This window comes from Microcebus murinus, chromosome 23, assembly GCF_040939455.1.
Source record: "Microcebus murinus isolate Inina chromosome 23, M.murinus_Inina_mat1.0, whole genome shotgun sequence".
NCBI lineage: Eukaryota > Metazoa > Chordata > Mammalia > Primates > Cheirogaleidae > Microcebus > Microcebus murinus.
This window is the reverse complement of record NC_134126.1, coordinates 14096444-14121275: the sequence shown is the minus strand read 5'-3', so window position 1 is coordinate 14121275 and position 24832 is coordinate 14096444. Positions and strand designations below refer to the sequence as shown.

At 41.9% G+C, this 24832-nt stretch overlaps 1 protein-coding gene across 1 annotated transcript in view; it reads left to right on the top strand.

The window, feature by feature from the left end:
• Positions 1-24832, top strand: part of LAMC1 (laminin subunit gamma 1) — a 127150-nt gene that overhangs the window by 65870 nt on the left and 36448 nt on the right. Inside the window, exons 2-4 of the mRNA XM_012735837.2 lie at positions 17491-17795; positions 21941-22071; positions 24167-24333. Coding sequence (XP_012591291.1) covers positions 17491-17795; positions 21941-22071; positions 24167-24333 — 603 coding nt within the window. The remainder of the gene's footprint in view (positions 1-17490; positions 17796-21940; positions 22072-24166; positions 24334-24832) is intronic.

Here is a 24832-nt window from a genome sequence, read left to right as displayed (position 1 = left end):
GTATTTTAGTACTTATTCAGAAGAAGAAATCTAAACTTGATAGCAGTTGCTTTTTTTAAAGTTCATGAAATCATCTGTGCCCTGCTTGTGCCTTTCCTAACAGCGCATCCGGCTCTGGGCTGCACTCTGGCGATTCCACCGGATTGTAACTTTGTGAGGCAGAGAACACACTTGTCCTTATAGTCTCCATTACCATAGGCGTTTAATACTGCTTAGGAATTAAATTAGAAAGTAAACACCACTTAAAAAGTTTACAAACATGCTTTACGATTCTAAAGATGTGAAATATTGGTGATAATTGTTTTAGCCTCATATTTTCCTTTTGCTTTTGTTTTCTGACATTTAGCCCTTTTTCTACTTCTCATATACCTTTCATTTTTCATAGTAATATTTTCTTTTTAGGTTCTCATTGGACATTTAGAAACTTAAGAGTGTTTGACCCTGCGCATACATTTGTGTCCACTTAGTTTGGCCTATTATGGGGGCTCTAAGAAGAGTTGGGAACAGCACTAAGTATAAGCAGGCGCATATAAACAATGGAATGCATGTATCTATTGTAAAATATATGGACAAGCCTGATGGATGCTAAATTACACAGCTATATTATATTATACAGTAGACGTGAAATTATATTTTCGTGGAAAGAAGGAAAGCAGGGAGACAAACCTAGAGAAGGCAGCCTTGGCTTCACAGGGAGGAATCACTGAGCAGTAATGCGCTACATGGCTGCATTGCAATTCTAATCCGCCTACATGCGTAAGTCAATGGGGTCTTTGTTCCAAACTTGTGGAAGAATGCACGAGCCAAGTAGTGGTGGGAGTTCAGTTTAGTTCCACTGTTTTATAGATTGAGCTAATTTTCAAAGGGATTCAGACATCTTCTTTTTCAAGCTATAGAAGCAAGAGCAGAAAATCCATTCTTTCTTGCTACTGAAGAATTTATTCTAAAACATCACTTGTCACTGGTCACACATGACTAGATGTGGATAGGGATGTTTGATTTTTTTTGTTCGGAGCCTGCAGAGTGAACTGCTTCATATTCTGTGGACATGGAAACCAGGAGTTATCTTTTCCTCATCCAAACATGGGAACAACTATTTGAGAACCTTGTGCCCAGTCATTGGAAAATTTTTAACCTTTAAAATAGAACCTTAACTTATATTATTTGTTGCAAATTATTCAATGTGAGTTTACCTACAGCTGGGCATATAGAACTTAGACTGAGCACAGAATATTGGCAAAAGCCTTGTTGAGGTTCAGAAAAGTGTATGTATAGAACTGAGCTTGATTGGAAACCAACTGCTGTTTCATGTCTCTGATGTTATTCATCTTTGTGAAATCCATTCCTGTGGCATTGTAGTGTTTCTCTAGAATGTTACTATAAGAAAGGAAAGTATTTAAATGATACAGTGAGAGGGAGGTATTCTCAGAAATGTTCCTGACAGGTAAAGTTGTAGAATCAAGCTCTTTGGAGCTAGATGTATACCTGAAAATTCATCTTGTGTGAACTCTTTTTTTTACAGATGAGAAAATTGATGTATGGTCTGCTCTTTATTCCCTAGTATATTACTTCTCTCACTTTGTATTTTCATTCTTTGTATCTTCTCTCATCTATCACGTGGAATTCCTTTAGGACAGGGACCCACTCTTATTTCATCTGTGTATCTTCAGTGTTCACCTACTGCCTGGTATGCAGTAAATTTTGGGATATGTTTGTAAAATGAATGAATTATTGACTGAACAAACCAGACACATCTAGGATCACTTGTTTTCTCCTTTTGGGTTGCTGCTTATTTTGCAAGTCAGGCACTTCTCTCCCTGTAAAAGGCAACAACAAAAGCATACCTTAAAGTGAAGGGGGGAGCAGGGGACCAGATAAGCCCTGGCCCTCAAAGCTTACTTCCATGTGTGCGTGTGCACGCGTGCATTGTGTGTGTGTGTGAGAGAGAGAGAGAAAGACAGACATAAGATATGGAGAAAATAAACAGGATAATTCCAGGTACTGTTAATACCATGAAAAAGGTGCCAGGAGCATAAGACATGGAGAACTAAGCTTCCCAGCGAATCCCAAATATCTTCTCTTTAGTAGAAATCTAACCTCAAGCACTGGGCCTCAGTCTATCTGCCCCGCAGAGAGGAAATCCTTGCTACTGCATGAGGGCTTATCACACACTCATGGCTGAAAGAGTTCTGGAAACCTAGAGCTGCCAAAGAGAACTTATGGGATTAGTCCCATATATGCAGGGCTAGAGGCTTCTAGCCCTGTTAGGGATGCCATGTTAGTTAATGGAGTTTTTACAGTTTAGCCTTAGGGAAAGGATATTTTATTTGATCTTGTTAAAGGCTTCTATAAACAAAGGTTCTTTTCTATGGTGTCATATTGTTAAAATAACTGGAAGAAAGTCTTGAAAGGCATCATCATAAGTTTCATGGCTATATCCAGAACATATCATTTTATTATAGAAATCTAACCTGTTTTGTGTGGTGGATGAGTCAACCTACCAAAAATAGATATTTATTGAGTACCTGTTTTGTGCCAAGGACAATGCCCTAGGGATTGTAGAATGGTGTTTTTCAAACTGTGGGTTACAACTCCCTAATGTCAAAATCAATTTGGTGATCCCGTGATCAATATTTTCAAACAAATGGAATGAAAAATAAAGTAGAATATCAGATTGCATCATAGTATTGTTTTTATCAAACCTGAGTTTCAGTTGTGTGTGTGTATGTTCAGGGTTGCAACGTAGTATCCTTTTTACTATGTCTCATGGTCAGAAAAGCTTAAAAAATAGTATTATAGAGAATACCAAAAATATAGATTCCTTGTGTTTGAATAAGTTAAACTCTTGCTGGGGCAAAGAAACACAAGAGTAAATACTCAAGTAGTGAATTATGTGGTTTTGGATAATAAGTGCTGCGTTTTCAGAAGAGACGATAACACAAGTTGAAAGTGTCATGGAACTAGAACTAAACCTGGAAAAGACGGATAAGAGTTTGGAAGGAGTGAAGGCAAGAAAATGGCTTAGAGGTGAGAAATGGTATATGGATAATAAAGATGGCAAGACTGGAGTAGAGATTTCAGTGTATATTGCAGAGTTTTAGGATGTGGTTTGGAGATAGAAAATGAAGCACAATTTATCAGACTTAAGGACGCCTTGCAATAACTATTATGCCTGAGGGGCTTGCGTTGGAGCAGGTAACCTGCACAGATTCTTAAGGTGGGGAGTGATACAATATAGGTTGGGTTTATAGAATATTTTCCATTTCCTTCCTAACTGCTCTTTAGTCATGGAGCTCCTAAGGGAATTTCTTCTAGGTGGGTGTTGGATACCAGGCCTCTGGCATCAGATCAAAGAGAGCTAGAAAGTACTTTGGCTGTTCTCCAGAATGTAAATAGAAAGGTAGAACAAGTCCCATTGTGGATGCATGTGAAATACTCCCATGGAGGAGAACTGCAGTGCTGTCTCTTTGAAATATGGCAAAGAATGGATTTGAAGAACATTTCTTCTGATATCACTGTTAAATGTTTGCTCTCAATGTAGAAGGAAAAGCAGATAAAAAGGGCCCATGTTTTTTAAGTACTGGGAATCTGGCTGACCTACCTGAAATGTACGGTGTAAATAATTTGTCAAGTGACCTTCTCTTTGCCCTCTCCATACCCTCACTGAATCTGGGATATACATACTTTATAGAACAATTCAGGGAGTGATCTCAAAAAGTTTCCTTGCTGGAAAGGGACATTTAATATTTATCTGCCGAAGTCTTTATTATTTTCCAATTGAAGAGAAATTTAAAACAAAGAAGTCTCTGAAATAATGTTCATTAAAGGGAAGGTGATTTAACTAGAAAAAAAGCTTATTTAAAAGACAACTGTTAAATCTGTAACACTAAGTACACCAATAATTTTGATTGACTTCTGGTTGAAAGTTTTGATTCTTTTGCTGTGGCAGATTATCAAATGTTCTAAATTGAGGGTATTCTAGGAAGCATTTGGTATTTAAGTCATATTAATTAATATTTATGGGAGGCCATTGTTTTGGGCTGGCGTTCTACACTCGGCCTCAGCAGACTGGACTGCACCAGAATAGAGTCACTCATGCTAGGTGCCACGTAATCAAACTGAACTCTGAAACAGGCCAGTTTTCATAAAAACCAGGAGATTCACTACAAACAATCCAAAGGGGCCCAGTTTACCTGGACATGATAAGGAAATCTCTCTCTGTTTTAACCCTGTAAGGAAAGTAACTTTGAAACAACCAATCTGGTTTTTGTTCTCTGTTACTGCTTTTCTCAAACCCTTTTTTGTCTATGTAACCAACCTCCTCTGCTTGGCTCAGCTCATCAGAATGCTCCTTCTATTTTATAGAATAAGATGCTGCCCAATTCTGGAATCACAAAAGCCAATTAAGATCTGTAAACTGAATTTGTTGTAATTTTGTCTCTTAACAGTCATTAGAAAAAATAAGCAGATGCATCTAGGAGTGCAAGATTATTTGTGTATAGTCTAGGGTGATTGCATACATCTTATATATTTGTTGGGGGGCACAGTTTAATCAGGAACACAATAGCAAGTTCAAGCACAGCCTTTGAGAGATGAAAGGATGTGAAGAACACAAACTTTGGTTTCTAAAGGAGAGTGTGTAGACAGAGTGCATTTCCATTCCTCCGCAAAGAGTGTGGATGAATGAAAAATGAAGAAGGGGGCGTATTCGTTTATGCTTATCTTATGAAGGCATCTGCTCACAATCACTCGCTTGTGGAAAGTGCCAGCTGGCAGCGTATTTTCATGATGTAAATTGTCCATCCGCTCAGAAGAGCAAAAGTACAAGGAGGCCTTGTATGAAGGACTAAATTCCTACCCAGAGGACAAGGGAGGGAGGTTCTTGTAGACATCTAAATGAGATTTACTTGCATTTTCCACTTTATTTGCAGTTTTCAACATGCCATTTTTGTGCTGTCCCAGCTACGACTGCTATTTTACTTGATTAATCAGTTTCCCTTCTTTCACTGCAACTGTTGCTTATTAAGCCTCTACTAAGGGGGGTTTGGGAAGGGGCACAACTGGAGAAATGGTGCCACTTTTTCCATCAGCGTGGTTTTCCTTGTCTTTCTGCTTGACTGGTTTATTTAATTCATGAGCTGTGTAAGAGCTAAAGGATATTATTACAGATTTGATTTTTGAAATGCATCAAATCTTCATCCCCTCACCTTTTTACCTGCTAATCTTTCTTGTTCATTTGCCAGAAAAAAAGTGCTGTTTTCAATGAAATAATAAGTAATTCTAGGTATCCAGTGTATTTGAATTGAACCTTATAAAATTTCTGAGTAGACTTCTGCTTTTTTGGTGACAGTTGAAGAAAAATTCATTTACTTGGGCAAAATTTCAAAACAGTATGCCTTGCAAAACAGAGGTAGAAGAGGTTTTAGTAGAAATCTTTGGTTTTTGTATTAAGCTTTGATTTCTTAGATGAGGGGTCACCAAACGTTTTCTGTAAAGGGCCACATGGTAAATATTTCAGGCTTTGCTAGTTGTCAGGGCCTGTACAGTTGCTCACGATTGCTCAACTCTGCCCTTGTAGCTAGAAAGCAGCCACAGACAATGTGCAAACACAAGTGCATGGCCTTGTTTCAGTAAAGCTTTGTTTGTATAAATAGGTGGTGGGCTAGATTCGGTCTGTGGTTATAGTTTGCCAACCTCTCTGTCTTGGATTCTAAACTACTGAATGTGTGTCCTAAGGCTTGAGTCTGGAAGGAAGTGGGATCAGTGCCTTGAAGTCTCTCTAAAATGAAAAGAAAGCACGCCCTATAGGTGTGCATGTTGTGAGATAATTTAAAATTTAGAATATCAAATCCGTATTCTTCAATCTCATTCTGTCCCCTCTTCTCCTTCCTCCTTTCCCATCTCTTTCTCCTACCCTCCCCCCATCTGATATCTGTATGAACATCTGACACTTTGCTCTTAAGCCCCCTTTTTATATATATTTTAAGAATACCTAAAATTTCTTCTCTGTAAAGCAAATATTCCTATGCTTTTCAGAGAGTGTAACACCATCCCTGAAAATACAAACACTACAGACGCAGACTGGGATTAAACAAGTCTAGGCTTCTAGACAAAGAAGAAAAAGTGTTTTCTTATCTTTTTGAGTGTACTGAAACAGAAGTTAACTCTTTGCTTCCAGACTTTTTCCTTATCATTGATAATTGCTGGTTGTCCTGTATCATTTTATTAATCTTCAGTAGTTATTGGGGAGCTTGGGGGTAGCAAGGAAGGACATGCACCAGAGGAGATGGGGAATTTGTTTTTTAGGGAATCTTGACCATTATCTGCATATAAAAGATACATCCACTGTGAAATTGCCAGCAGTAGGTAGGTTTTGTAAAAATCAAATGTATATTTCTACTTGCCTGGGAATTAGGACCTTGAGGATACAAGTTGAATGACAGAGGAAATTGACATGGAGAAAAATGTTGGGGAGTTTGGGTTCAGCTGGTCCAGTCACCCCAAATTTCCTTGGATGTGGAGTAAGTAGTCCCTGTTGACTTTAACACTTGTATGTATCTTAAAGAAGATAGACTGCTATTATTCTGGTTCATTGCTCATGACTACAGCTGACACTTGCAATAAATTTCACCTTGAAATGCATGACATAGGGTTAGTCAAAGTAACCACTCAGGAGAGCCCATAGGAAAGTCAGAATTACTATTCAGGAGAGCCTATGTAAGTTCATTCTATAGCAGAGCACCCAGGTCAGATGCCTTTTTCTACCTAAGCCTTTCAAGGGTGTGATCCAGGATGGAGAAGAGTTTACAGTAAGGAAGTATTTCTCAGATGTAATTGTACATAAAAATTGCCTAAGGTGCTTTAAAAAATACAGATATTGGAGCCTCATCCAAAACCTACCAAAATGGAACTTGTGGAGATAAGACTCAACAGTTTGCGTTTTTTGTTTTTTTTTTTTTTTTTTTTTGAGACAGAGTCTCACTTTGTTGCCCAGGCTAGAGTGAGTGCCGTGGCGTCAGCCCGGCTCACAGCAACCTCAATCTCCGGGGCTCAGCGATCCTACTGCTTCAGCCTCCCGAGTAGCTGGGACTACAGGCATGAGCCACCATGCCCGGCTAATTTTTTGTATATATATTTTTAGTTGGTCAATTAATTTATTTCTATTTTTGGTAGAGACAGGGTCTGGCTCAGGCTGGTTTCGAACTCCTGACCTTGAGCAATCCGCCCTCGGCCTCCCAAAGTGCTAGGATTACAGGCGTGAGCCACCACGCCCGGCTCAGTTTGGGTTTTTCAAAAGCTCTCTAGTTGATTCAAACAGCCTGTCTGGCACTGAACAACCAGATTATAGGAATTACTGTCGCAGGAAGGCTGGGCTGTGTAATAGGACCTGGGCTGTGTAATAGGAAGGGGCCTTCCAGGGCTCCTGTGCGTTTTGTACTGTTTGGGTACCAGAAAACTCTTTTTAGTCTGAATACTTACAGTGATCTTGGAAATGTCCATTATGCCTTCTCTCTTTCGGAAATCTTTGGGGAGGTTTTTGCAGAGTTTCACCGTGGACCAAAGTGGCTCTCTTAGACCCATTGATACCACCAGAGAAAGTTCAGTGGAGATCCAGCTGCCACATTGAGTCAATCCCATCAACATAACACATGCTGTCTTCCCAACTTAAAAAGCAGTTTCTTCTTGAACCCCGTCTTTCCCCCTCCAGCCACCACCTCATTTCTTTATGGCAAAATTACTTGGAAAATTGCCATTTCTAGCTGTCTTCAATCCCCTTCACGTCCCCCAACTCCAGTGCCCAGCATCGTCTCTGGCTTTCATCCCTGTCATTCTACCAAACCACTTGTCAAGGTCAGCAGTGACTTCCAGGTTGCCAAATTCAGTAGCCAATGCTCAGTCTTCCATCTTTTTTAACCTTTTAGGAGTATTTGACTCAGTTGATCATTCTCTTCTTGATAAACTTTTTAGAATTTGGATTCTGGAATTCTGTTCTGTTGAAACCTTAGTGGCAAGTCCCCTTTGCTGGGTCCTCCCTATCTCCACCATCTCTAAAAGTTGGTATATGTCCCAAGACCCAGTCTGCGTACCTCTCATCTGTCTATATCCATTCCCTGGTTGTTATCATCTAACCCCATGGCTTTGAATACTAACCGTATGCTGATGACTTCCAGATTTCTCTCTCCTGCTGGGAGTACTCCCTGAACTCCAGACTTGTGTATCTTAATTGCTAACTTGACATTTCCACTCAGATGTTTCATAAGCATCTCAAATTTATTACATCTGAAACTGAGCTTCCAGTTTCCTTGCTTTCCATCCCAGCACCTGTTTCAGTAAATGGCACCGTCATCTTTCTAGTTGCATTAAGCCAAGCATTAAGCTTACATCCCACATCATCCAATTTATCAGTAAAACTAGTTCATTCCATCCTCACAATATGAGCAGAATCTGATCATTGCTCACCACTTCTAGACTGGACCAAGCTACCATTATTTGTTACCTGGATTATTACAAAACCCTCCTAACTAGTCTTCTTGTTTCTCAGTCATCCCCTGTATAGTCTTTTGTCAATACATCAGCCAGAGTAATCCTTTTGAAATACTAGTCAGAGCATGTTACTCCCTTCTACAAAATTCTTTAATGGATTTTCATCTCTTTCACAGTAGAAACCAAGTCTTACAGTGGCCTGCGAGGCCCTTCTTGATGGCACTCCTTTCCTCCTTCTGACCTCATCTGATACTTTGCACATTACTCATCCTACTTCAGCCATACTGACCTCTTCACTACTCCCTGGAACTTGCCAGCATGCCCCTGCCTCGGGGTATTTGCATTTGCCATTCCTGGAATGCTTTTGGCCAGAGATGTTGTACTACTTCAGGGCTCTGCTCAGATGTCTCCTTATCTGTGTCAGTGAAGTCATCTCTGATATACCACTGAATTAAATAAGCCTCTCCCCAAACATTTTATCCTCACTTTGTTCTTTACCATCATCTGACAGACAGAATTTTTATTTTTATTATTTTTTTAAATCTGTTTCTTACCCAGCTGTGTTCCCTACAGGACTGTAAGTTCCACACGGTTGGGAGCTTGCTTATCTTATTCTGTGCTGTAGCCCCAGTGCCTACGACAGGGGCTGGCACATAGTAGGTGTTCAGTAAATGTTTGTTGAATGGATGGAAGAATTTGGACTTGAGCAGTTAGTTATCAAGACCGGTCATGGCTCCTAACCTTGACCTAATGAGTGCCTGTGGTAAGAGATTAAGCAAATGTGAAAACTGAGAAAGCCATTTTAGTGCTTAAAATACCTGATGGTGCTTGTAGTTAATTTCTTCTTTTGAGGACAGATGCAAATAGTAAATTATCTAGGAGAATTAGGGGCCAAGTTTATTAGGAGTTAAGCCACAGAGTAAAAGGCATTCTACCAAAATGAAGGATTAGAATATTCACAATAGCTTGTCACAGTGGGCTTTCATATAAAGTCTCACTTAACAAAGAGTTGTTGAGAAAATAAAAGTATACTATTGGTTCACTTTTTGCAGCTGTGTGTGGGGGATTATTAGCATTGATCTTCGTCTTTTATTAAACCACTATGACTAGATATTAGCCATTCTTCAATCACTGTTCTTTTACTGTTCTTCACCCTTCTGTTACAGACGAAAGCCAGACTACAGCCAATTCTTAATAGTATATGAATATCCCAGAACAAGATACAGCTTCCCATAAAATTATGGTATCTTTTTCTTTTTCATATCTTAACAATTGCACATTTTTAAAGTGAGTTTTATTTATATAGCTTATATTTCATTGCCTTTTTACTTATTCCTTTAGTGTTATAATTAACTTGTTTACTTTCTTTATGTGACTCCATCGAATCCCACATGTCAGTCAGTCAGTTCCCTGTAGTTGGAACCTTGCTCAGCAGAGTGAGTGGATGTTTTGTCTCAGCTTGGTTGAGTGGGAGTAGATGCTGGTCTCGTTCCCTTAGCCCAGCTGGAGGGTTTCAGGCATACCTGTGACCTACTAGCCTGGATTACGGCTGGTATCGAGTCTTGTAGGCATGAGGTTTGGGTTAAGAAGGCAACTGGTATTCCCCAGTTCGTGGCTTGGAATTTCACTTGGGAATCTTTCCTCTTTTGGTGAAGATACCAAATAAAATGGCAGATTAGGATACAGATTAGGATAAATTTATGTTTTAGTAGTGGAAAATGTCTGTATCCTTTAACAATGATTTGAACCTATAGAAAATCACCCACCAAGCATGTTTGACATTCTAGTGTTTAGTTAAGAATTCTGTCTCTGTTCACATAATGGCTGTCTTATGATCTCATATTTAATTACCATACTAAATCAAATCAGTTTTGGCCCTTCATTTTCCTGAAGAGCGTATGGCATTTTTGGATATCGGAGTTGGGCAATACAAACAGAAAGATTTTATTTTTGAGGACTGCTACACTAGGTTAATGCCATGGTATTAGTAAGTGATAGCACCACGTGGTATTTTGGGGATGATAGGGAAAGAGTAGAATTGTCTTTCTTTGACTTAAACTTTAAATTTGATACTTTATGGAAAAATCCAGTTTCCATAACAGATTATGGGTGTATCTCCCCAAAATCATACCATCTATCTCAAAACTTTTGTTTTCCTCTTAGCTCCAGAGTCATAGCCATACTATTATTTTATAAATAGCCTTTGGTATAGAATTTTTTTAGCTTTAAACAAAATTCTAAAATGGTTATCTGTACTTCTCTTTTGTCCATGTGCTGTGTTACATGTTATTGTGGCAACAAAGACCTGAGACTCCATATCCCAGCTCTGCTCATCTTAGCCATTTCTTTCTGCCATTAACAAAGGCACAAGTGGAACAGGAAGTGCTTATTGCATGCACTTGGAGAACATGACTATTGAAGCCTTTTGTTCATTCTTTTGAAAGGGTTGCTTTCTCCAATTGGAAGTTTTTTTGCATTTGTTGTGATAGATTTAGTGAAGAGTTACTATTTTATACAATGCTATAAACGTTACTTGTCCCCATTTGGAAGTTGTGCTGATTTAAATGTACTTTCTGTGGGATTGTCCCCTTGTACTGTTGGCATCTGGCTGATTGACAAGGGAGAGGCCATGGAAAAGGAGTGCTGAAATTTAGGGGAAAGGAACAGGATAAGAAGTTTTTAAAAACAAAACTGCTGTGAAGATGAGTTGTAGTCAATAGAAGTGAGCCCTTCAGCAGGCAGTCAGGACTGAGTTTCCCAGCAGTTGGAATGACTCCACCGTCCTCAGATCACTTCAGCATACACTGTATGTGCTGAGCTGCTCCTCTGTGCGCGCTCTGATCGCCCGCCTGTGTCTGCTTGAGGATCCCACACTCGGTATTGACTTGGCTCTGGGTCGTCTTAATTGGTAGGGTTCTATTTGTGCAACCCGTCCGCCGAGGTGGAACAATAACAGCTGGTATGCAGCTGGACATGTTGTCCTGGGAACTCGTGTTTCAGCCAGCAGTTATGCTAACAAAATTGAAAACGTTTTCAAATAGTTGCTTTCTGTGACTACTGTTTGTGTTAACTGTTTGGAGAATCCCATTTAGTAGCCTAAACACACCCCATCTCTAATTGATTTTGTGCTACGACTTTATTAAAGTTTTATATTCCTAAGATCAAGTCTGGCTTCAAGAAGAACATTTACGTTTTCTGATTTCCAAGAGTTAGCACATCAGAACAATAGCGAACCAGTGACTCCTGATTTGATGTGTTACAATGAACTAGTTTTCTTCTTCTTTTATAATTCAAGCTATGTAAGGGCATTTTGAAATTTTATGAAATTCTGTGTGGCCATTGTCATTCATTACTGATCTGTAAGGGGGGTTGTTTCACAAGATCATCATGGAATTCTTCTGAGCTGCACATAACAGAGGAGCATTTATATTCCCTAGCAGTCAGTACTTGAATCCAATTCTAAGACAGGAAGAGTTTCTCCCCTACTCAGAGAGATTAGAAATACTTCACCACGTAGGAGGCTTAAACAGAATTCCTTGGCCTGGCCCTGTGTGAACAAAGGCTGGATTCTCATTGTCGAGGCGGGCCCCTCCCCTTTGCTTGTTCCCTCAGCCAGCATGAACTGCAGGATTCGGAGCAGGAAGTATTAGTTAATTTTGTGTGCTTCATTCTAAACATCTGCACTTGAGGGTTTTTTCTCATTGTTTATGGAAGGAATGTGGCAAAGGGAGGGAGAGGCAGTAGAACATTCAGAAGCTAAATATTTTCTTGATGGTGTGTATATCCACGGTTCGTCTTCATGTGTGTGAACATGAGGTGAACAGTGGAAGATGTTCTAGTTATGTAGTAGCCGGGATACATCCAGGATTGTCCTCACCGATTTCCTTAATCGTTTGGCTTGGCTGCTTTACCTTAAAGTCGTGCTGTCTGCTATTGCTTGCTTCCACAGCATGGTGACAATACAGCGGGGTCACTGGACTGGAAATCAGAAGCCCTGGTCCTGTTTTCTATGCATCTACCAATTCACTGTGTCTTCTTACTTTGTTCACTGTGAGAGGAGTAGGATGGACAGATGAAGAGTGGGGAAGTATGGTAACAGAGGACATGGTAGCTCTCAGTTGTAGCTGTTTAATGAGATAAAAAGCTCCTTAGTTCTTGATTATCCATGGTTACAATTAATTTCAGATAACAGAGATACCCCATGCCTTGACCCCACCATTCTATTTTCTGTTTTTGCTTCCTTATTTATCCAGACTAGATTCAAAATTCCTTGAAAAACTGCAGTTGCCTTGTCTTCTTGTCCTTTTATGACACTGATAAAGGGGTGCTGAATGCTGCTGTAGAAAACCACACCTCCCCAGAGATGTCCGTGCACGGTCCTGGCCCCCTGCCCTCTCCTCAGTGCCCGTCTCTGCCCCGTGAGCCTGCCCCTCTCCAGCCAGCCCTCTTTGCTGGTCTCTGCCGTGGCTGTTAGAGTTTCTACACTCTTCGAATACTCCTCAGCCACATTCCCCTCTGGCTTTGCCCCTAACCCTTTCAAGTCCCCTTGATTTTCACTACACAGAAAAAAAAAAAAAGTCATCAGAACTCTTTCAACTTCTGTCCCTTAAAACCCACTCCGTCACTTGCATTTGCACCCAGACAGAAAGCAGGGAGGCAGTTTTCCCGCTTTATAGAGCCAGTCTCCCGACCAATCCTGAATCCCATTCTCGCTTCCCAGCCTGTATTTTCAGCCTTTCCCTCTCTCCTGACTTGAGCACAGCAGCATTTAATACATGGTCATCTCTCCTATCTGAAAAATGAAAAGGAAAAATAGAGAAATATTTCCTTGGCCCTGTATCTCCTCCAAGTATCGTCTTCTCCTCCTGCTCCCCATTGGCCGGATGCCATAGCAGGTTGCCTGCACTCCCTGTGTCTGCCTGCCGTCCGTCCTCGATTCCAGCCACTACGATCGCGCCCCTGGAACTGCTTTCGGTGCACCAGTGACCTCTTTGTGGCTCGAAGCTGATGGGCACTTCTTGGACATTATCTAACTTGCCTTTGCCAGCAGATTTTAACACCACTGAGTCTTCCCTCCTGAAAACCTTCCTTTCTTGGCTTCTGTGGCATTTGTACTCTTCTACTTGCCCTCCTCCCCAGCTGTCCCCTCACAACCTCCTTTGTCATCTTGTCTCGCGCTGTGTGTGCTTCAGAAGCTGGCGCTCCTCAGGGTGATCTCAAAGGTCAGTCTCTTCTCACGCAGCACACTTGTCTCGTTGGTCTCAACGGAACCCAAATCTTCCACATCCATCTACATGCTGATGAATCCCAGATGTCTCTATGTAGCATGGAGTTCTCTCTCGGCCCTTCGGGCTGCTCACATCCAGCTCCCTACAGACATCAGATGTTTCCTCTCGTCTAGATGACCTGCAGACACCTCACAACTAGTGTATCTGCGTTGAACTCGTCTCCTCATCCTGCCTCTGCCTCCAATCCTGCTTAACTGCCTCTGTTCTCATTTCAGTGGATGGCACTACTCTGCATTGGGCTGTTGTTATACTAGAAAGCTGGCTTACACTTAATTGTTCCACCTCATAGAATGAGAAAAAGAATCTTTGACTGCAAATTAGCGTGCTAACAGGCTACAAGCAGAGGGGTCCTTCAAAAGTGGCTCCAGTACCCCACATATTCTACCAGTTCCCAGTTACATTGATGCCGGCTTCCCACACCTCACTCAAATCCAGTCATTTCTCTCCACCCCACCATTCCCGGTTCTTAGTTCAGCCTCTGTCATCTCTCCTGGATTACTGCCGCATCTTCTTAAGCTCCCTGCCTTCAGTCCTGTCCCTTCCAGCCTGACCTGTACACCGTGGCCAGCGTGGTCTTTCTAAAAATCGGGTCTGATCATGTGTTTCCTGGTGTAGACCCTTTAGTGGCTGGCCATTACCCCTGAGTTGAAGTTGCTCTTTCCCATGACCTCAGGCCTGGCATGCTGGACTCTATTTACCTCATCTCCAGCCAATGTCTCCAGGTGTAGGTGTCCTGTGCAACTCTGACTCCTGCGGCGATCACTCCTCTGTGTTCTCCGGGCTTACATACCTGCTGTTTCATCTGCCTGGACAACTGGTCTCTGCTTGCTTGGCTAATTCTAAGCATTCCTTGGTTCTTGGATTTAGATGCCGCTTCCTCTGGGAAGCCTTTCTTGGCCTTGCACATCTGGTTTAGGTGTCCTTCCTCCATGTTCCCCAAATGTGATGCCTTTTCCCTAGCATAGAACCATTGCATGGAATTGCAACTGCCTGTGGCCACCATGGGGCTAGCTGCAGCTCTGAGGCAGTGCACGTGGCTGTCTTGCCGTGAGGAGGCGTGTAGCCTCCGTACAGACTGCCACAGAGCTCCTTTGCCTCTTCCAACTGTGGCTTTAGGTTAGAATGAGAAATGCAGCTCTGAAAATGAGGCTCAGCGCCAGGAAGGCCAGACCAGCACTGGAAAGTAGGTTGCTTTAGAGTTTAATTATATTATAGCAAAATTGCTTTCTGGACATTTTTGTCACCCATGGTTCTGCATTTGTGGCTTCAAGGAGAGTGGCCACATTTGCCCGTTTCTGTCAGAGCGTGGCTTTGTAGTACAGCTGTGGGACTGGAACACAGGATGATGGTCCATTCTGCCTTCTCTCCTTTGGTCCAGTCTGATGCAGGTTGGGTTTCTAAAGAACAATGAGATGTCAGAAAGGTCAAGAGAGAAAGTAGAAAAGCAAGGGTAATCTGTAATCCACTGATTAGTGAGTAAGCCTTTGAATATCCCAAGCCACCTATTCCTGAGTAAAATCAAATTGTTTGCCATTCTGGAATGTCTTAGATAGTGTGTCTCTGGAATGCCACAGACACTGTACTGTAACCCCACACGCATTCAAAGGTGTTCTTGACATTTTTGACACAATCAAGAGATACAGGTTAAACTTTCATTCTTTTAACAGGAGGTGTGTAAGGCACATTTATGTGACCTGTGTCCAGGCAAAATATATACTGCACCCCGGGTAGAAGATCTGTATTAGTATAATATCCTTTGGCAACTGTACCTGGTCGTCCCTGGTACAGTCAGACCCTTATGTGTGAACATATCCAGGATCCTAGTTCAGGAATTTTTTTCATAGACTTTATTATAATAATGCCTTATATTTCTAGGTAGAGTTTTACAATTAATCAAGTATGTACAGATCTTGGTTTGACCTTCCAACAGCTCTTGAGGTGAGTAGGGCAGAGGTTGTTCCCATTTTCCCAGAGGAGAAACTTGTGGAACAGAAATCGTATAGCTAGGAAATGAAAGTGCCAGGGCCTGAACCCTGGTCTCAAAATGCCCAGTCCTGTGTCTTTCCATCATGCCACATGGCTTTTTGTTCAAGATCATATATGTATGAGTGTTTCATGTATATGGGGGAGAGAATTAATTAAACCTTTCCTAAGATCTAGACCAGTTGAGAAATAGTCTGATACGGTTCCTCATAGCCAGTTGAAGAATGGGTTGAGGAATGTAGCGTGGACATAGCTTACGTTCTGCCCTTTTCCCCCTGAGTTGACGTCACCTCCGCAGTCCCAGACCTGCAGCAGGACAGCAGCAGGCCCCAGCCCACACAGAGGCAGAGCTACTATCTTGCATTGAGGAGTGCAGGAGAGGAGGGCGGACTCGGGCAGGCAGCCAGCCAGAGAGGTGGCTAAGGGGAGTCCAGGCCACACGAGTGGTCACTCCTTGTCTCATTGTCTCATAGGCATGAATTGGGTGCAGGGAACTAGGAGAGTGGCAGAAGTCTCTCCTCAGCACTTCTGAGAGTACAGGAATTCCTGTTCTGTGGGTTTTGCAGGAGAGGGTTAGGTAGGTTCTTCCTGAGGAGCTAATTCACTTGGGGGGAAAAACTGTAAACCTTTGAGTGCAAGGACACCTCATGTCTAACGCAGCCTTTCCCCCCAACGTGTATAGCACAGGGCTGAGCATGTAGTGTCCCCAACACACACTTGTTGGCCAAACTGGGATCTTCATTATAACACAGAAGTAGCAAGTATAGATTTTGTCAGAGATAGAAAGACCCAATGTGTGAATGAATGGTGCTTAAAAACAGATGCACATTATTACCTTTACCCTCCTGGAGACATGCTGGCTAGCAGCCGAGCCGTCCTGACCAGAGGACCGTACTCTGGTGAATGCAGGGAAGTGTCTGACCCAGTGGCTCTTCTTTCAGAGAGATGATAGCCCATTGAGTCTTCCCCTTTCTTCCCTGAGCAGAGCTGTCATTTCTTATATATTCTATTTTGAACATATTCAGACATAACCTCTTTAAACCTTTCTCCTTTTGTTTTTTGTTGTTGTTGTTGTTTCTGTCTCATTGTCTAGCTACTGAAGGAGATTTTTTTTCTTCTTTCCTATTCTGCTCTCTACTCCATCTCTCAAACACGTCCTTTTCCCTTTCTCAAATTTCTGTTTCTTAACCTGGTAGATAAGTGAAAGAATAGTGCTGATAATATTCTTCCTGCATCAGGAGTAACATTACAGTTAATAAAGAATGAGTTTTAAAAAGTCTTGAAAGTGCCCAGAAGACCCATTCAGAAAGTCAGCATACATTTGCTTTTGTATCTTTTAATTAAGCTTTTGCTGAAGTACCAGCATTAAGAATAAAACTGTTTTTTACTAAATTTTTTGTTTTATTTAATAGTATAAGCACAGTATTAATATACGCTACCGGCTTTCATTGCAAACGAAATGTCAACAATGCATGTCAGGAGCAGACCCTTATGAGCCAACTTACGAACCCAGCTGTAATTTCTCATTTTATGGGAAAATATGCACTGTTTCCAGTTTTAGAATAGCCTTTCGGACACAGTCAATACGCTGTGTGTTCTGGAGTTGTCTTAGTGTAATGTGAACAGGATGATCTGTACCCTCTTTGTTAAGTTCCAAGCCAAACTGGGAAAAGAGGGGGGGTTTCAGTGCTTTATAAGTATAACTTACGAATTTCGATGTGTTTTTCCCACACAGGAAAAGCTTTTGACATCACCTATGTACGCCTCAAGTTCCACACCAGCCGCCCGGAGAGCTTTGCCATTTACAAGCGCACGCGGGAGGACGGGCCCTGGATCCCTTACCAGCACTACAGCGGCTCCTGCGAGAACACCTACTCGAAGGCAAACCGGGGCTTCATCAGGACGGGAGGGGACGAGCAGCAGGCCTTGTGCACTGACGAGTTCAGTGACATTTCTCCCCTCACAGGGGGCAACGTGGCCTTTTCCACCCTAGAAGGAAGGCCCAGCGCCTACAACTTCGACAACAGCCCTGTGCTGCAGGTAGGCTCTCGTGCTGGGCTCAGAGCCAGTCAGCTAGTTCTGCCGGAGTCCCACTTGTGAGGGGAGGGATCGGAGCAGAGTCCACTGCAGTGTGACAGTTCTCCTGTGTGCTGTTGCACGGTGAAGGAAAGTGATTTTGTTCCTGCTGCCTGCCTGGTTGATGTTTGTTCTTATTTTCTTAAACACTTGCAAATATATCCTGGGATGTCAACTTTACACAGTTTTTTAAAAGTTGAATGATTTTAACTTTAGTCTTTGTACTTGAGGTTTGAAACATTTTGCTTCTGACTCTTTGAAGAGGATGTTTTGACCTAATCTACCCTGTTTTCTTACCACTTCTTTGATTTGACAAAATAAAAATGTGTTTTAAAATAAGTAAGTGAGAACAATTGAAGCAAGATATTTAAGAATGCCAATTTCCCTCATTATTATTATTTTTTTTTTTGGAGACAGAGTCTCGCTTTGTTGCCCTGGCTAGAGTGAGTGCCGTGGCGTCAGCCTAGCTCACAGCAACCTCAAACTCCTGGGCTCAAGCAATCCTGCTGCCTCAGCCTCCCAAGTAGCTGGGACTACAGGCATGCGCCACCATGCCCGGCTAATTTTTTTTTTTTTTGTATATATATATATATTAGTTGGCCAATTAATTTCTTTCTATTTATAGTAGAGACGGGGTCTCGCTCTTGCTCAGGCTGGTTTCGAACTCCTGACCTCGAGCAATCCGCCTACCTCGGCCTCCCAGAGTGCTAGGATTACAGGCGTGAGCCACCACGCCCGGCCTTCCCTCATTATTACACAAGGGAATTTTGGCTGGGTTTGTCTGGCACTGTTGCCAATCATTATGAAGACTCTTCCTTGCCTGAAAGGATGCGTGTTAGTGATGGTGTATTAATTTAGGTAGCCCTGGTATTGTGCTTAAGTATCATGATAGAAACTATTCCCTGTTTAACAATAGAAAAAATTAAAGATTTCTTTTTTTCTCCTGAATTCTATATGCATATTCCTTATAAACCGTAATGTAGAATTTTTATGTATTGCTCAGATTTCTGTGAACTTTTCCTATGGAAAAACTGGTGAGCCTCATGCCACACTCAGCACATTGTCACAGAACTGGAGACGCTGCTTTCGTGTGGCTGAAGTCAACATTTAAATGGGGGTAGCCTGTACTGATTGAGACAAAGACTGGATGCAGGTTTTTGAATGTTATGTTCATTTTATGAAAAGCTGTTGTGATTTCTAGATAGGAAGTCACCCATTTTTCTGGGCTTTCTACTTTTATATCTTCTTGTTCTTTCTCTCTGGAATGTATTAGTATGTTCAAGGACTCTTTTTCTAATTTGGTTGTATGGTTTTGGACAGTGCAAATGATGAGAATATATTTATCTGGGGGTCCGTTTGACAACTTCCATTGTATTTCCATAGGTTGCCGGGAGGTATGAATGTGAAAGCACTCAGCAAACTCTGAGGTTATGGGGAGCAATGAGTATGTTTGCCAAGGCCTTTCAGAAATGTGTTTCTTGTAATGGAGATAAAGGCATGTTCAAAATAAATGGCATAAAGAGTATCTGATTTTGATAGGTGAAAAAGCAGAAGACTGAATGCCCCAGGGAGAGGTGATCTATTAATATAAATACTCTTTAAATTAGTCAACCAGCAAACATTTGACAGTCTTGTTTCTTCCTGTAGCAAATTATTGTATTATATTTTTTTGACCTGAAGAGTCAATAGTATAGTAAGTAGGAAAGAGCAATGATACAAATTTGTAACTGTGGTTTTCTGGCACCTGGTCAGCCTGGCTTGAGCAGTTCCCCATCTGTAAGAATTCTGATGTTTGCTGCTCCTTATGCTGTAGACACTAACGAGATTGCTGCATAGATTTGGTCAGTTGGTTTCATCATGCAGTAACATTAATTATGTGTCCCTGGATATCAGAGCTCTGGCTCTGATGCCCAGTTGCCAAGGAGGTTGAGCTGATTTGACTTTTAGCTGATCTGACAATGAGGAGAGGCAGGAGAGAGGCTGGCATCTCTCTTCCCATTGCTCCCTCGGCCTCCTTCCAGAAGTTGCAGTTTCCCAGATGGGGGTGGAGACTGTTCCTGGTTTGACTATATATGAATAATATATTGATCTGTAATAGTAATACTTAGAATTTATTATTGTCCTTACTGTATGTAGTGTGCTGTAATGTGACCAGCACTGTTTTAAGCCCTTTAGATATAGTAACTCATTTAATCCTCACAGTAACTCTGTAAGGTAGATACTTTTATTATCTCATTTTATAGATGAGGAATCAGAGGCCCAGAAAGGACATCACTTTCCCCAAATCACACAGCTTTAAGTGGCAGAACTGGGATTCAAAAAAAATCTAGCTCCACATTCTGTCCTTCTTAAGATGCCCAGTATGGAAAAAAATGGCTTAGGTTCAGCCTCTAAGAAGCTTTTATTCAAGGATAATTGTGATAAAGATGAAGCCTATAGAAAATATAATAAGCATTAAAAACAGAGATACGATTAGCTATTTACAGACGACTAAAAGATTCCTACCATTGTGGCCTTGAGTGGGAGTTGTTATTGGAGACCCAAGTTTGGATACAATGAAATCATCGTCTCTTCTCTGTTCTAATTATACTTGGAGACTGTGTGAAGATTAGCTTTTATGAGCTCCCCATGTTGTTCTATCTGCCAGGTGTTTGGCATGGTTCGAGGCAGTGGTTCTTAATAGGGATGTGCCTCCCGGTCTCAGGTGGAGCCTTCTGGAAACACAGACGTCTGTGCCTCTGCACTTGCTTTAGTCTCTGCAGGTGATTCTCATGCGCAGTCCCCGGGAAAGACTTAGAATGGAAACAGTATCTTTGAGTAGTTGTATGTAATACACCCCAGTACTTAATGGTCTAAACCGTGATTCTTTCTTCTCACGATTCTGTGTTAGCCTGGGCTCTCCCGCCTGGCAGGTCAGCTCTCTGCCTGTGGTCTCCATCCTCAGGAGGCTGGGCCAGGCTTCTTCATACGATGGCGGAACTATTCCAAGAGGGCGAGTCACTGTGCACAAGCACTTATCAGGCCTCTGCTTGTGTCGAATTTGTCGCTGTTCCCTCGGTGAAAACCCGTCACAGCCCAAGCCTAGAGTCAGCATGGAAAGGGCCTGCTCAGGGTGTGGACTCTGGGAGACATGATTCACTAAGGTCATTATTATAACAATATACCACACATGTAATCATCTAGCTAAAATTAGCTCCATGAGAGGGCATTGATTATAAGGGCTTCGATCTCCTAGAACCTGGGGAAAAGTGTACAACCCCCATGCTTGTCCTCTGCCATCTTGGCATACCTACCTAGCTTGATCAGTTGTGGTTTCTTCAAATTCATTCATTCACTCAGCAAATACTATTTGCACACCTACTATAGACTACACCCTAGGGAAACCACAGTGGACAAAACAGACAAGAATTTCCTACCCTCCTGGTGCTTACATTGTGATGGGGGAGGGGCAGGTGTGTGTGGAAACAGACAAAAAGCAGGAAAGGGAAATAGGGAGTTGGGAGGGATAGTAGTTTTAGGTGGGATGGCCAGGGAAGAGGTCACAGAGAAGGTGATATTTGGGAAGGGTCCAGATAACCGCTGACGATGTCTGATTGGTTCAGGCCAGTGTACTACTTGGGTATCACCCCCAGATCTGCCGGTGGTCGGTCTGCGGGAGGGAGAGGTTGTGCGGAACAGCCATGGCCAGCGTATCGGATGCAGCGTGCTGCTCCAGGAGCTCTGAGCTGGTTGTGCGGCTGGGTGTGGGCGTGGGTGCAGGGTGGAGAGACGGATGTGTGTACCGGGTACCTAATGTATGCTAGGCACTGTATGTGCCGTTTAAGCCTCCCAACAACCTTTTGAAGAAACCAGTATTATTGTTTCTGAGACTCTGAGTAGTACAGTGACAACTTAGATCAAAGAAGGGAAGAGTTAAAGAGGAGAAAAACAAATACTAGGAAATTAAAGAAGTCATTGAATATGATAATAGATTCAGTGCTAGAAGAGGACTTAAGTTCAATGATACATAAATTAAATGATACATTAACTAGAACACTTTATCACATTTATGTCTCTCATCTGCCGTCCCTCTGCTTCTCTGTTACATTTCTGTTTCTGCTTCCTGACAGGAATGGGTAACTGCCACTGACATCAGAGTGACTCTCAATCGCCTAAACACTTTTGGAGATGAAGTGTTTAATGACCCCAAAGTTCTCAAGTCCTATTACTATGCTATCTCTGATTTCGCTGTGGGTGGCAGGTAAGTAAACTATTGAATCTACCTTAAAAGTGATTGGAGCTTTGTTGTAGGAGTGAATGTAGCAGGTTGTTTACAACTGTATTGATATTGTTGTTAGGCTTTTTCTTTACCAAGTGTGGGAGCAGTAATCCTTAGTGAGTGAGAACGTGTATCTGTAAAGATAGGCTACAATCTAGAATGTTTTTCTGGTTGGGTCTTCTTCTTATTCTGGAAACTAACCAATTAGTTTTTCCAAAACTGTCAAATCAACACACTTAGTGAATTCTTATTGACCGTTTAACTGCAAAGCTATGAAATTACTGAGGGAAGGGTAAGACTGATCTCCTTCTGAGAAACCCTGACTGTCTTGGATCTTACAAATGAATGGGGCAGTCAATGTGTGAGTGTGTGAAAGTTAAAATACTAGTATAGTCACATAAAGAAAAAGATCAAGCAGCAGTAGAAAAGATGCCACGTGTCAAGAATGATACAGAATTGTCAGGCTAAAGAAGCAGGTGGGATCTGAGCTGGGTCTTGAAGAGTAGGTAGGATTTGAATAAGGAAGGAGAATGTCTGGGTTGGGTGCAAGAGGACAGACATGCCATGAATACAAGTTTAGAGATGGGAGAGTGTAAACCCACTTGCCTTAAGGAAAATCTCTGTATGAATTTGTAGAGTTGTGAATTCGTAAGATAGTTTGATGGCCAGAGACAGACAATAGGCTAAAAATCTTGGACTTACCTCACATGTATTAGACTTTGAAGTCTCAAGAGCAGAAAAATTATTTTTTGCATGTATTGTTTTTGGTATGGGATTGATGGTCAGTGAAAGTTGATGGGAACTTTAATGAGAAATCAGGCAACATTTTTGGAGTAAGGCTATGATATCAAAACAGCGGATTAGGAAGATTAATGTGTAAGCAGGGTGAAAGTAGAGTACAAGTAAGAGAATTTATATTCCTGTTATGATGCTGTGTGGTCTACGTGTTAGGCAACAAAACCCTGCGTTAGTCTGGTGACAACAGAATGGAAAGGGACATATAGGTGCATTTTATTGTGAAGGCAGGATTCTTAGAACTTTAGTCAAAGATGATTTTAAGGTTTAATGATCAGGAGAATGGTGGTACCATTAACAAGATAAAGAAGATGAGCTAGTTTGGGGGAGATGATGGATGTAGTTATAGACAGGTAAAATTTTAGGGGGATATCTAAGTTTATGCAGCAAAGATAAAGCTTGGGAGAAGGATGAGAGCTGGAGATCTAAATTTGGGACTCACCCTGGCACACTGCAGATGATTCTGAACTGGTTAAGTATAGTATTACGTAGGTGGTTGAAGCCATGGAATGTATTGCTATCTTTAAGGAAGCAAGTGAGAGCAATGTCAGGGCTCCACAATGCACGTTAGTGTCCATGGGAACTTCCGTGAGTCCTTAGTTCATGGTCCTTCCTGCACCTAGGGAATCCTTCAGGGTTTCTTGCCCCACATAACCTGACTACTAGATATCCATGTGGTGGTGAGGTATCGAATGTGTCTCACCACCTTTAGATTAGAATACTTTAACATCATTATGGCAAGTAATTGCTGACATTTATTGACTTACTTCCCTGTGCAATCCTGAGCACATGAATAAAGCAACTCCTTGGTCTTCCCAATAACCCTATGAAATTGGCATTATCGTCATTCCTGTTTTACAGGTGAGGCACAGAGGTTGAGTTACACTGGTAGATCACAGGGAAGGGTTTCAAACCTAGACAGCCTGGCTTCAGAGTACTCACCTTCCTAGACCGCCACACTCGGCCGCCTCTTGACACACGTTTGTCTCCAGGATTCTATAGATATCCTCAGAAACTATTAGGGACTTTATTCTCATGTCTGGCTGATACCCCATCATTTGTTAAATAAAGCTACCTTTTTGTTTGTTTAATGTTTCTTTATCCCCGAAAATTCAAACAGCCATTACTTAATCTTGCTCAGTTGCTGAGTTCACACTTCTGAATGGTAAAACTCAAAAATGTTCTTAGGTTGTTTTTAGTTCTCTGTGTACATAGTTTTTCTGCATGCATTCCTGGGACTTTGCCACAGTTCCATTCTTTGGAGCGTCTCTTCTCTCCCCAGGTGTAAATGTAATGGACATGCAAGCGAGTGTATGAAGAATGAATTCGACAAGCTGGTGTGTAATTGCAAACATAATACGTATGGAGTAGACTGTGAAAAGTGTCTTCCTTTCTTCAATGACCGGCCGTGGAGGAGGGCAACGGCTGAAAGTGCCAGCGAATGCCTGCGTGAGTCCCCCTTGACATCAGTCTGCTGTTGTCCTAAGGACTTCCGAGGGTGAAAGAAAGGAATGGGTGCCCTCCTTTTGTTCCTCCTTGAAAAGAAAGCTCCGAAAGCCCATGCTCTTTTGCATAGTTTGAAAGAGTAAAACAGTAAACTGCATGCATGTCAGAGGAAGATCATAGATGAAGGCAATTGGCTGTAAACTGTGCCGGCTTTGTGTTTCCTTCATGAACACACAGAGGGAGAACAGCCAGAGGGAGATGCCAGAGAGAGAGCAGCAACTTCAGGGTTTGGAAGTCTGCATTAGCTCCAAGTACTAGGCCAGTGCAGCTTACTCTAGAATATGGTTTCTCTAGTCTTGTCTTTGTTGCCCTTTAAAATCTTCCTCCTACTCATTTACTCAGGCAGCCATGGTCATTGATTAACCTGTGTCGAGTACGATGAGTTCTAGGCTAAGACTGCCATTCATAAAATTGTTTCTCAAAATCATTTTTCATTTATCTC